Raw genomic sequence first — 12,720 nt, 5'->3', positions numbered from 1 at the left:
GTACATGCTCAAAGGCTGTGTGCAACTTAGCTTTGCTGTGTGCCATTGTGATGAGAGAGAGTGAGTGAGAGATCCTTTGTTGAGGCCAGAGCTGATCCAAATACATGCCTGCCAGCCAGCCAGCCAGCCAGGAACTGGCTGCATATGCATAATTGAATCCCCTGAAGCCAGTGCCAGATCTAATGCAAGCATCACCTAGGATTTGGCCATTCATCATTCCCTGTGAGCAAACAGTTGCCAGCTGGCAAGCATATCTTGCAATGAGTGTCCATTTGCATTTTCTGAAGAGGTCCAAGCTCATCCTCTTTCAAGGCACCTTATTAAAATGAGATTTGATGGGCAGGGAATGCGATTTGCTATTTTCTTTGGGATTAGTCAGCAGGACTCCCCCATGGAGAGGCACTTTCCAAAGAGAAGGTTTTTCTATTTTATAACAGGATCAGGAAGGTTTGAAATCTGACCCTAGAATCAATGATTATATGATTAGCCCAAGCATCACCCCCTGCTCTCCACCGCCGGCTGCCTGCCTACAATGGGACCACTACTTTGACAGGTAGAAGGATGATCTGAAACAGCAAAAGCCTTTTTGGAACATTCAAGGCTAGCTGTGGCCCTCGACTAATCGTGAAAATTCAAGAGATGATCCAGCATTTTCTTTCTGTTCCTCCCACACAAGGCAAGTCATTTCCGTGCCTGAATCCCCTGACCTTCTTTTAACCTTCCTTATTACCCCAATCTGACTCATCTCTGGCTATCGAAAGGGTTCTCCGTGTGAACTTTCCTCTTCCTGGGTGGCACAGGGAACTGTGGTTAGCTCTAACAGAAAGTGGAAGCTTCTGGTATCCTCCTCGCATGAAATGTAGGGTGTTCGTTCTTGTAATGCTAAACTATGGCTATGTCTAAAACCAAGCCATTTTGTTCCCTTCCTCCCCATAGTGTTTAGGAGAGGTGAGGCGTTAACAACTGATTTACAGAGGCTGAAGTTCATTTGTGTTGGAACTCACTCCACTCACTTCCTTCCTGGACAAACCTTTATGTATTTTGTGTTTTTAATCTCACATTATTATGCTGTGAACTACCCTGAGATCTACGGACGATGGGCGGCATACAAATTTAATAAATAAGGAAATTGCTCAACGTTCTCTGTCTCCTGACATGGCTCATTTCAAATGTAAATGCACAGTCCCACCCACCCCAGTTTGAAGCACTGAGAAATAATTTGTTTTTGCTTTATTTTTTGTTTTTCAAAACAAAGACCAGTATCTTCTACATACCTAGCAGTCTTTGCCATCTGTAAGGACAACCTCCTCCACACCCATCTCATCCATTTGCCCCCCTGTCTAGTATAATAATCCAGTGAAGAGAAGGGTGGTGGTGAACATCACCATTTGACACTTACCTATAATGTACTCAATCCAGAAATGGTCCTTTTCTGGATTGTACGGGCGGTTGAATGTGAGTTGGATGTGGAAGGGCTGCCCTCGGCGCACAATCAGCTTGAGGTTGTAGTATCGCTCCGTGTGGTGTTCTCTCTTATTAATGTCATCTTCACGGTTGAACAAATGGACTTCCTGCACTTCCAGAACATCTGCAGGTGCACAAAGAGATGACCAACATGGCATTTTTAGTTCCTTCTTGTCACTTGGTTCCCAGAATTAATTCCTTTCCCTTTACCATTTTATCTCACAAATTTCAGACCCTGCCTTTGAATTCTTTAAAATAAAAATTAAAAAACCCACTTGCAGGGCAATCATAAATTAAATCAAACTCAAGGACCGCAATACCTCAAGGACCGCCTCTTTCCATATGAACCTACCTGGACCCTGAGATCATCTTCTGAGGCCATCCTTTATATGCTTCCTCCTTGAGAAGTCCGGAGGGTGGCAACATGAGAACGGGCCTTCTCTGCAGTGGCTCCCTGTCTGTGGAATGCTCTCCCCAGGGAAGTTTGCCTGACGCCTTCATTGTACATGTTTAAGTGCCAGGCAAAAACATTCCTTTTTAACCAGGCCTTTGGTTGATCTGATTTACATCCTATGCCCTTTTAAAATGTGTTTTTTTTGGGGGGGAGGCTATTGGGTTGTTGTTTTTATTTTTATTATGTATTTTGTGGTTTTCTATCTTGATTTTATTCTGTGAACCGCCCTGAGACCCCCAGGTAAAGGGTGGTAAATAAATTCTAACAACAACAATATAAAGATTGAGCAGCAGGCATCCAGCGTTACCATGCAAATGATCTAAAGAGCCTAGGCAAACATTCACCTGGTCCCTCAAAGGCACAAGGAGGATAAGGCTTTTTCATATAAGATATGGCTATCATATCAATGGCTATCAGCTGTCTATTACCTCTGGTATCAGAGACAGTGTTCTTCTGAAAACCAGCTGTTGGGGGTCATGTGTTCTCATGTCCTACTCATGGGCTACCCGGAGGCATCTGGTTAGCCAATGAGCAAACAGAATGTTGGACTAGATAGACATTTGGCTTTATCCAACAAGAACATTTCTTATGTTCTTCAGTATTGGCCTCAGGCACACTTGCCTGGGGATATGCTCCAAGGATGGAGTGCCACAACCAAAAAGGCCCCGTCTTACACCAACACAGGTGTGGCTCCTGAGAAGAAGTTCAAAAGGCAGAGTTCATCATTGTGCATGTCAATATGAGAGGCAGCAGTCCTGAGCGGTATAGGTTCAAACTTTCCCTCATTCTTTTCCGAAGATCAGAAGTCAAAGAAGAATAGGAGTACTAGAGGGGCATGGCTCGTGCACAAGCAAAGTGGCAGTTTGAATTCAGGCCTCTGACAACCAGTTCAGGTCTTCCAGGTCCTTGTGACATTTGCAAGTGCTATTGAATGCCAGTTCATAGGCACACAGCTTTTTTGTTTTTTGTTTAAGCCCTACCAGGTCTAATTTTGCCTATGCCTGGAGCTTTCTCACCAGTTCTCTACTGCCCGCCATTCATTATGTATTGGGCAGAGCTGTGCTTCATCAGATAATGCATGTCACTGGGATTACCAGTACGACTTGGAAACTCCAGACAAGCTCAATTCCCTACAGGCTGTGTAACGTAGAGATTCTATGTACTGGGGAAGGAAGTGTTTTCCCCCCAGCTGCTCTACAGTGATTAGCATTCAGAAACAGGACTCAATAGATTGTATTATCATATTTGTCATTACCTCCCAAATCCCTGCTCAAAAGGATATTGCATCAATATCTGTTGCATGACAGAATAGGGGCTGCTTTTCTTTTTGGAGTCTAAGGGTGCTTCAAGTTTAGCACATGATGCAAATTGGCTGCTTTTTTGATATCTGTTTTTAATTTCCCAACAAATATGGCACTGGAATGAAGATGAAATCAACAACACATTGCTGTTTTTATGATATTGGTTCTAGACACAATGCTGGTTAAAGTGACCCTTTTGCTTAATGGATGCTAGGATGCTTTTAATTTAGGATTAGCATCTTTCTATAATGTAACCAGTTCAGTCTTGAACAATCTGTTTTAGCAGTTTTTATTTAGATAAGGAGTCCAGAAATGTTCGCCCAAAGGATTGCCCTGTGATTTTTGAGGCAAAATCTAGTAGCTGCTAAGGGATGCTGAGCATCCAGCATGTTTCTAGACCTCATGATTTGGCAGGGGGTTGGGGTGGGAAGGAAACTAAAGCCATATAAGCAGTACTTGAAATTCCCATGGAATACTGTGCAAGTGTTTGGATGAGGTTTCATTAAAGGGCAGTTGAGACTTGTCAGCAGAGGACCAGGCTGCTTTCTGTTAGGATTGAGCACCCCCAAAATATGTATTTTTTACATTTTGCTTTAACGATTGGGCAGGAAGCAAAAGAGATGCCACATAAAGTAAGGGTGATTCTGGGGTTTGCGAAATGGTGGCTGGGGGGGGGGAGAGAATCTGAGAGAGTTTTCAGATTACTAAGTTTTGAAACTTCCACTATTTACAGACTGACTTGGTTTTAGGAGCCTGACTGCATTATTCTTTCCATGCTCCTTGCTTTGATTGTGTGACTTTTCTAGCTATCACCACTGTCTGTTCAACTCAGGACGTGTATAGCATTGCATTGTTTGTTTGTTTTTGTTGTTGTTATGTTCAGTTAAGAGATTTCTGTTAGAAAACTGGAGAGAGGCTCTTGAGAGACATGAAGCCTGCTCAACATTACCATCAACGCTTTAAGCGTAAAAGGCACCATTTCACGTCAATGAGCTCACTTTTGCTTACGAACCCAGGAGCCCAGCCCTATTGCTGCTCTAGATTCCCGAAACTGGATGGATCTCAGGATGATGAATTGGATTTAGAAGCTTCAGCTGTGAACTGCAATAAAGTGCTGCAGAGCAGAGTGCTCCTGTTCAGAGTTCCGGCCAGTCTTGCCTTCCTCAAGATACCTTGTTCTATTCCCTCTCCCCACTGGGTTCTATTTTCCCAAGCATGGGTCCAAGAGGTTTTCTGCTTGTCCCATGCTTTCTGGGTTTTATTTTTATTTGTCCTAGCTGCCCAGAGTGGCTGGGGCAGCCCAGCCAGATGGGTGGGGTATAAATAATAAAATTATTATTACCCAGGAAAATCCACTGTTTACCACTGAACCAGAAGAAACTTAAATCTGCAGGAAAAACCCATTGACGTTTGTTCTGAGTCAGTGGTAAATTGCAGGTTTTCCCTGGGTAAAGTAGCACACACAAGCAAAAGTGTGGACAAGCCCTCCATCGGCAGTTTGTGACAACTGAAAAGACTCAATTCTCTTTGAGTTGTCCTGGATTCCACACACACACACCTGCTACCTAAGGGATTTTTCTAATGATTTGCCAAACTTTGAGCCTCCCTCTTCTGTGTGGCTGGTGCCATCTTGGTTCTTGGAGAAGCAAGTTTCCTGTCAATATTTATGGTAGGCAAGGACAGTTCTCTGCATGAACGACTATTATCTAAATACATTGGCGTGGAGGGGAGGTACTTAATAGCGAAGGGGAATACCAGTAAACATGCTCGCCGTGCAGGCAATTATACGGCCCTTATTAACGGCAGCCCCTCTCCAGTCAAGTCATTTGAATTTCCCATTCTCGACTTCTGAACATCTGACTCCTGACCTTACGGGACGTAAATGAGGCCTCATGAATGATGCAGCCTCTTTGAAGGCCCGTAATGCATACTGGAGGCAATCCCCACTACCTCCAAATCAAATTTTAATGCAACAGCTGAGCGCCCTTATTGTAATGTCAAACAAAAGAGCCCTGTGGCTGCCCTGAGAAAATATACTGCCCTGTATGCTGCTTCCCATTACAGGAACACTCTAATAAGGCTTGTCCTTGGGTGGACTAGAGAAATCTACGCTGATAGGTTCCCGGAGGATTAATCATGTGGTATCATCATCATAAAACCACGTTTGAAAGCTGGTTTCAGCTCCATAACACCTATTCCCGGCTGACCGTTTCCACGCCGTTAAAAGTATGATTTGAACTTCATTCTGCTGCCTAGATCAGGGTATGAATTGATTTTTAACTTCCTTGGGCTTAAAAAACCCCCTCAGTTTATTATACTAGGGCTGCACTCCTATGAAGAAGAAGAAGAAGAAGAGAAGAGTTTGGATTTGATATCCCACTTTATCACTACCCTAAGGAGTCTCAAAGTGGCTAACATTCTCCTTCCCCTTCCTCCCCCACAACAAACACTCTGTGAGTTGAGTGAGGCTGAGAGACTTCAGAGAAGTGTGACTAGTCCAAGGTCACCCAGCAGCTGCATGTGGAGGAGCGGGGAATCGAACCCAGTTCACCAGATTACGAGTCCACTGCTCTTAACCACTACACCACACTGGCTCTATGCACAAGTACTTGGGAGGAAGTCCCAATGATTTCAGTGGGGTCACAGGAACTGCAGTTTCTCATGCCAAGTCAGGCTATTTGTTTGGCGAGCCAAGTATCTGTAGGATGTCAAATGCAGTCAAATCAACAATTCATGTTTTGCCAGAAAGGGCTGAGGCTCACAGAGCTTTCCTGTGAACTTGCTAGAGAGAACTCTGTGAGATCACGCCCCTTTGTGTCCTGACAGGAAGAAGGTGTAGCTATATATGATTATCCCTGCTTGGGCTCTTCTCCACCATGCCACTGTGCTAGGGGGGATCAGGATCAGGTCTGCAATGATAGACTCAAAGTGAACCTAGAAGGATATAATATTAATTTATTATTTATACCCCGCCCATCTGGCTGGATTTCCCCAGCCACTCTGTGTGGCTCCCAACAGAATATTAAAAACACGATAAAACATTAAAAACTTTCCTAAACAGGGCTGCCCTCAGATGTCTTCTAAAAGTCCCTCACTGCGAGATGTGAGGTTACAGGGAACCAGGCAGAGGGTCTTCACGGTGAAGGTGCCCACCCTGTTTTTAAGGTTTGAAGTTTTATTCTGTTTTTTTTAATCTGTTGGGAGCCGCCCAGAGTGGCTGGGGAAACCCAGGCAGATGGGCAGGGTAGAAATAATAATAATAATACAGTGGTACCTTGGGTTACATACGCTTCAGGTTACATACGCTTCAGGTTACACACTCCGCTAACCCAGAAATAGTGCTTCAGGTTAAGAACTTTGCTTCAGGATAAGAACAGAAATCGGGCTCCGGCGGCGCGGCAGCAGCAGGAGGCCGCATTAGCTAAAGTGGTTCTTCAGGTTAAGAACAGTTTCAGGTTAAGAATGGACCTCCGGAACAAATTAAGTTCTTAACCCAAGGTACCACTGTAATATTGTTATTGTTATTGTTATTGTTATTGTTATTGTTATTGTTATTGTTATTGTTATTGTTATTGTTATTGTTATTGTTATTAGAGACTTCCTATGTACTGTGTGCTACGGAGGAGGGGAAGGAGGACTCCAGTTCTGGCAGCAGCCCCATGTCTCATGTTAACATCTCAACCAGCCTCAAAGAGAAACACCAGCAAAAGTTCTTGCAAGGCATGGAATCAATCAGCACCGCTGTCTAATAAATTCACCACAGCTCCGAGTATGTGACCCTGGGAGCCCATGAGCCACCTCACCTTGAAATGTTAACTCCCTCCTGACGGGAGGGGGCGGGGCGGGAAGCCAGGAGGTCACGGAGCAAGTCAGGGATGCGTTCAGCTCAGCATCCCCAGTGGCCCAGCCCTCCCTGATATTCCCCATCTCCATGGCAGCTGATTCTCCTCACAATCACACCCCCACCGATTCTTCACGCCGGGACCATCTGCTCCCCTTGCTCCCTTGTACGCATGCCAGCAGCCAATTTACAACAACGTCCGTCTCCCCCACGACATGAGTGTTGATAATTTATGCGAGGAAACCCCCACGGGGATTTCTACCAGGATGGTGGCAGGAGCAATTCCCTCGTGCATCCTCCATGCCAGCTCTGGCAAAATGCCAGGGGCAAATGCAGAAACCCAAAAGCAGAAGATCTTATTTGAATGGAGTACACTTACACAGAGCTGATCAGGGTAACGTGTACAGTGGTACCTCGGGCTAAGTACTTAATTCGTTCTGGAGGTCCGTACTTAACCTGAAACTGTTCTTAACCTGAAGCACCACTTTAGCTAATGGGGCCTCCTGCTGCTGCTGTGCTGCCGCTGCACGATTTCTGTTCTCATCCTGAAGCAAAGTTCTTAACCTGAGGTACTATTTCTGGGTTAGCAGAGTCTGTAACCTGAAGCGTATGTAACCCGAGGTACTACTGAATTTGTGGGGAGGGGATGTCAATTCTTCAGCCCCATAAGCAAAACTGAGAAGAGCTTTCAAATGCAGATCTCACCCTTCTAATAATTATCAACATATTTTCACTTCTCTGGGCACCTGCTTTTCATTTAGTGACAACTTACCTTAATTCTCCTTATGCTGATATACGCAGATATGTAAAATTGTGATGGCTTTTTTCTTCTGTGTATGTGAACCAAAGTTGCAGGATGGGGGGTGGGTTTAAAGTCTCTCTCTTTGCACTGCTTATGCTTTGGAATGTTGTTGGTTTTTGTGTTTTTTTAAACCAATAAAATTAATTTTTTAACACTGGTTATTAATGTGGTGGTGATGAAATGAAGAAGTAAAAGAGGAAGAAGGCCATCATCATGATATGCATATTATTTGTTATTTATTATATATAGATAGATATTTGCAGTCCATGAGCAGTATGCATTGCAGTATAGCAGACGAACGGTCCCTAAAATTGGAAACGGGTGAAGCAGAAGGAAAGGAAGGAAGTGGAAGCGAGGAGACGCAGGGACACAATGTGCAGCTGTTCTGGCTTAGCTGAGATACAGCACACCATGGGGACAGGCTTCTGACTTCATAAGACTATTACAACACCCTGCAATTTTTAATGGACTAGCAATGAAGGAGAAACTTGGATCAGCAACCCCAAAAGCTTGTGGAGCACTTAAGAGTTTGTTTGCACACTTGAAGGCTCTGCTCATTGCCTCCCTCTGCTGCAGTCTCTCTGGGCTGAGGCCACACGAAACACGACTCACGCTTTTTAATTAAAGGCTTTTATTGCGAAGAAAAAAACAGCCGTGGACCCTGACCCTCGGCAGATCTGGGACCCACAGCCGCCTTTCTCTTCATTAAAAAGGAGAGATTGTGACACCTGTTTGAAAGCAGGTAGTTTGGACCTTCCTTTGTATTGGATGCCACTTGGAAGAGTCCCCTGACCTTCAATAATACCTTTGCAGGAGCATGAAAAGCCTGCAGCAAGAAGTGAGGACCTCTAATTCCCCCTTCTCCCACTGCAGCAGGAGCAGAGGGCTATACGTTTTCCTTTAGTACCTCACCCTGGACTTCAGGTTTCTGCAAAATCATAGAATCATAAAATTGTAGCGTTGGAAGGGACGCTGAGGATCATCTAGTCCAACCCCATGCAATATGGAGAAATGCAGTTGTTCCTCTTTCAGATGCATTCTGGGGAAATAATGGATTACCTCTGAACCTCAACATTTGGCAACATGCCGAACCTGGGTGCAGGTCTCAGGGGAAGCACGTTTTGCTCTGTCTAAACTGTGAGGCTCCTTGCCATACCTTGCAGCTTATATCCTCTCGGCACCAAGCCGATCGTCTCCATTTCAGGAACTTCATCTTCTTCTGCGTTGGAGACATTGGGTGGGAGAGCTCTTCGCCCACTTGGACCTGTGGGAACTCCTTTCTTCTTCTGCCTCTCTGCGGCCGTTGGCTCCGTCATTGCAACTCGGTCTCTGATATCCTCTTGAAAGGGAGGAAGCAGGGAGATAAAAGGGGAAATGTGAGCGAGTCAGCAGTGTACCGACTGTGCGATGCCACCAAGTTAGGAGGGTTTCTTGAGGACGTCAAAAATATATCAAAAAACAAAGCAACTTCAGACCAATGTCAGAATATTACTCCCCCAAGTTCCTCTGGCGATTGGTGCAAAGTTGGAAAGGATATCTACATTTTTAAAACTCGAGGAGCATCTGGGGGAAATGAAAATTCCAAACTTTTGGAAAAATCCCATGCAACAGATTTTTTTTAAAAAATAATAATAATGACATTTGGAAGGTGAAATGAAAAATTTGTCTACCTGGACATATAATCCTTCCCAACTAAAACACACACCCCATATAGTACAATTTACTAGAAATTACCCTCTTAATAGAACAGACATGTGCATGTGTAGAGCACACTTCCTAGAAAGAGCCTGAACATCTTGCTCGCAAAATGCTTTGGGTTAGAGCAGCTCAACTACTTTGAAGCCCCAAGTCAAGCAATTTTTTTTACCAAGTATTAATTAAATAACAGGAGGCATACAGTCAGCTAGAAGAGAGATACCTTGTGTTCGGTGTAGTTTCTCCTCCGTTTCACAAGTACAGCAAACTCTGACGTAAGATATCCTTGAGCAATTGCTATATATGGCCTCATCCTTCCCCCACCCACCCCCTCCATTCCCTCCCCTTCACGCCTGTAACAGGACAGCTCCCATCAGATACCAGCAGCTGCAGCTGAGACTTGCTTTGCTCTCACCCCCTTGCTAATGTGCCCTGCCTTCACAGAAAAGGAATGTTCAGATTAATTGGTGGGAAATCCCTTCGTATGTCTCCCAAGTGGGAAAATTAGTCCCAAACCTCAGGGGTGTGCCTGGGAAATAAAGAGTATGGCCGTGCTAAAATACAAAGAACAATGGGAGTTAGTTGGCGTTCTGAACCATTAAAACAATCTGCATGTCCCTGTTGGATGTTGCACAGTATCTGGGATGGGACCATCCCAAAAGTTGGACCTGCAAGTACCAAAACATTTTCCAGTTAAGTCAGAGTTGGAAGTATCTGCTCATGAATCTGGCATGAATGCCCTGCACCTTCAAGGAAAGTTTCGTGTACTTCATAGCAGCTACCCAAATAGAAAATTGAATGTACACTGAAAACTTCGCACAATGAATGAATTTTCACAATTCGGATCCAAAGGTCTGCATTCTGAACGTGAAATTTTGAAATTGACTGAGAATTTGAAATTCAGCTGCTTTAGGCTTGCTGGAATCCCCCGATAGTTTGATTTTGGCAGGTAATGAAAGATGTTGAAGAGGCCATCATTCAGGGTTGGAGCCTTAGCTGATAGTACCTCCTTGAATCTATTTCCTTTCGATTTTCACAGGTGTTTCACCTTTGGAAGATCTCTCTTATTCTGCTTTGTATATTATTTTAATGCAACTTTTAAGCATGTTTTTATGGGCTGGCTATTTTAATGGATTGCAACTATGGCTTTCCATGTGCTAATGGGGGGAATCCATCAGCAAAACTGGGGAAATAGGCCTTTTTGTGATTTGTCCACCCCCTCTGTGCAGCCCCCTGTGCCCTCCTCCCAAATCTGATGTCACTTTCCAGAGCAGATTTAGGGGGAAGCAGGGGGCTGCAGGGGAGAGGGGGAAATCACCTAAAATTGTGTCTGTTAGCCCAGATTCCTTCCATCCATGGACAGAACACATTGGCTAACATCTCCCCCATTGTGCATGGTAGTCTTTTATTATTAGCCACACTATAATTTGATTGACTGGTGGAGGAAGGTCATATCACTCTTTCCTGCTTCCTGCTGATTGTGCAGGAAGAGACTTTCCTTCATCTATGGTTAGCCCAGAAGCCAAGCAGGCTGGGAGGACAGAAGTGATCATTCCCTTCTCCACTACCTCGTTCGCTCGCCTGCATGTGATTTCTGCTCACCTATGACTACCAGGCAAGCCGTTATCAACAAGTCTGGATTAATGGTCAGATTCAGTTTAAGCCACTACATCCATCTCATAAAGGCATCAGCTGTCAAACACTAATTTGCACTGAATGTTATCTACCAATTGCTGCCAGATTTATTTATATTTTTTTTAAAAAATAGCATTACATGTAATATCAGCTATTAAATATTGTGCCTGTCAGCAAATGCTATTGCAAGCCAGTATTGCCAACTATGAAACAGTGATAGTTTCCAAAGTGTCTTTTGGGGAACTATGGATTCTTTGGAATGAGAAAATCAGTAATGGCAGCCAGACTTCCCCCAGAGACTATGAATCACTTTTGCTGCTTTTATGGGGTTTTTTTTGGGGGGGTGATTTTTATCCCTCCCAAAGACAGCTTGCTCTTCATTGCCTGCCTTTCTACACACAGGGGCAGATGGGGCTCATCTACCTGGGAAGGTAGCCCATTGAGGAGAAAGGAAACTGGCCCTAAACTTCCACTGCCTTGTGAGCTACCTTCAGGAGAAGAAAAGGCTAAGGAGGAAGCCCTACAGAAATCTGGAGCAGAGTCCCTAAGATGATTGGATGGGGTCTTGTACGCCTCCTTCCAGCAACTCCTGAAGCCAAGCTGGTTTCAGATGTATTGTTCTGCTTTCCTCTGGATCACGTCAGCGAGGCCAAGAGAAGGGGGTCTTGTTGTCTGTCAGAAGGCAGGTGAGCAACCTCATCCTACCTGTCTCACCCCACCAACAGGCACTGCCTAACGCAACAGCCTCCACTGGCTGCAGGGAATGGAAGAGAAGGGTGGCGCGCTGTAGCACAAATGGGAGCCTGTTGCTTGAACAGAACAGCAACATCAAATACAGCCCACTGACTCCATAACGATTTCGTCAGGTGACTTCACTGGAAGGGCAGACAATGGAGATACGTCATCGGAATGCTTATTGGGGATGGGTGAAGCTGATGTATTCTTTTGTCCTCCTTGCAATTTGGGGAAATGCTAAAATCAGTTCTGCTGGTATACAATTAATGATAACACATAGTAAAACTAGGTACAGTGGTACCTCGGTTTATGAACGTAATCCGTTCTGGAAGTCTGTTCTTAAACCAAAACTGTTCTTAAACTGAGGCGTGCTTTCCCTAATGAGGCCTCCTGCCGGTGCCCTTCCACCATTTGGATTCCGTTCTTAGACTGAGGTAAAGTTCACAAACCGGGACCCTACTTCCAGTTTTGCGGAGTTCGTAAACCGAATCGTTCTTAAACAGGACTGTTCTTAAACCGAGGTGCCACTGTATTGGGAAAAAAGTCTAAAGCTCTGAACAGAAGTGTTACCTTCATTTCAGTTACAGGGATGTAGGCACTCTGGATAATTTTACAGGATTTGATTTAATTTTACTGGATTTGATAGTTTTTACGGGATCAATCAAACAGGATTTGTTAAAAAATAGACATATTATGGACCCTATATGCAATGCTGTGTACTATGGAAAAGCCTTAGGAATACCTAGACTTTTGGCAAAGTTGAATGGAAACATTAATTCCAATTTTTATCTAA

The 12,720-nt window shown here is 44.4% G+C and overlaps 1 protein-coding gene across 1 annotated transcript in view; it reads right to left on the bottom strand.

Moving 5' to 3' along the window:
- Positions 1-9,859, bottom strand: part of F13A1 (coagulation factor XIII A chain) — a 71,864-nt gene extending 62,005 nt beyond the window's left edge. Inside the window, exons 1-3 of the mRNA XM_053396981.1 lie at positions 9,781-9,859; positions 9,019-9,201; positions 1,400-1,588 (exon numbers count right to left, since the gene is read on the bottom strand). Of these exons, the coding sequence (XP_053252956.1) occupies positions 1,400-1,588; positions 9,019-9,178 (349 nt within the window). The 5' untranslated portion in view covers positions 9,179-9,201; positions 9,781-9,859. The remainder of the gene's footprint in view (positions 1-1,399; positions 1,589-9,018; positions 9,202-9,780) is intronic.
- Positions 9,860-12,720: the final 2,861 nt, after the last annotated feature.

Source organism: Podarcis raffonei, chromosome 7 (assembly GCF_027172205.1).
Source record: "Podarcis raffonei isolate rPodRaf1 chromosome 7, rPodRaf1.pri, whole genome shotgun sequence".
NCBI lineage: Eukaryota > Metazoa > Chordata > Lepidosauria > Squamata > Lacertidae > Podarcis > Podarcis raffonei.
This window is presented reverse-complemented; position numbering and strand designations above follow the sequence as displayed.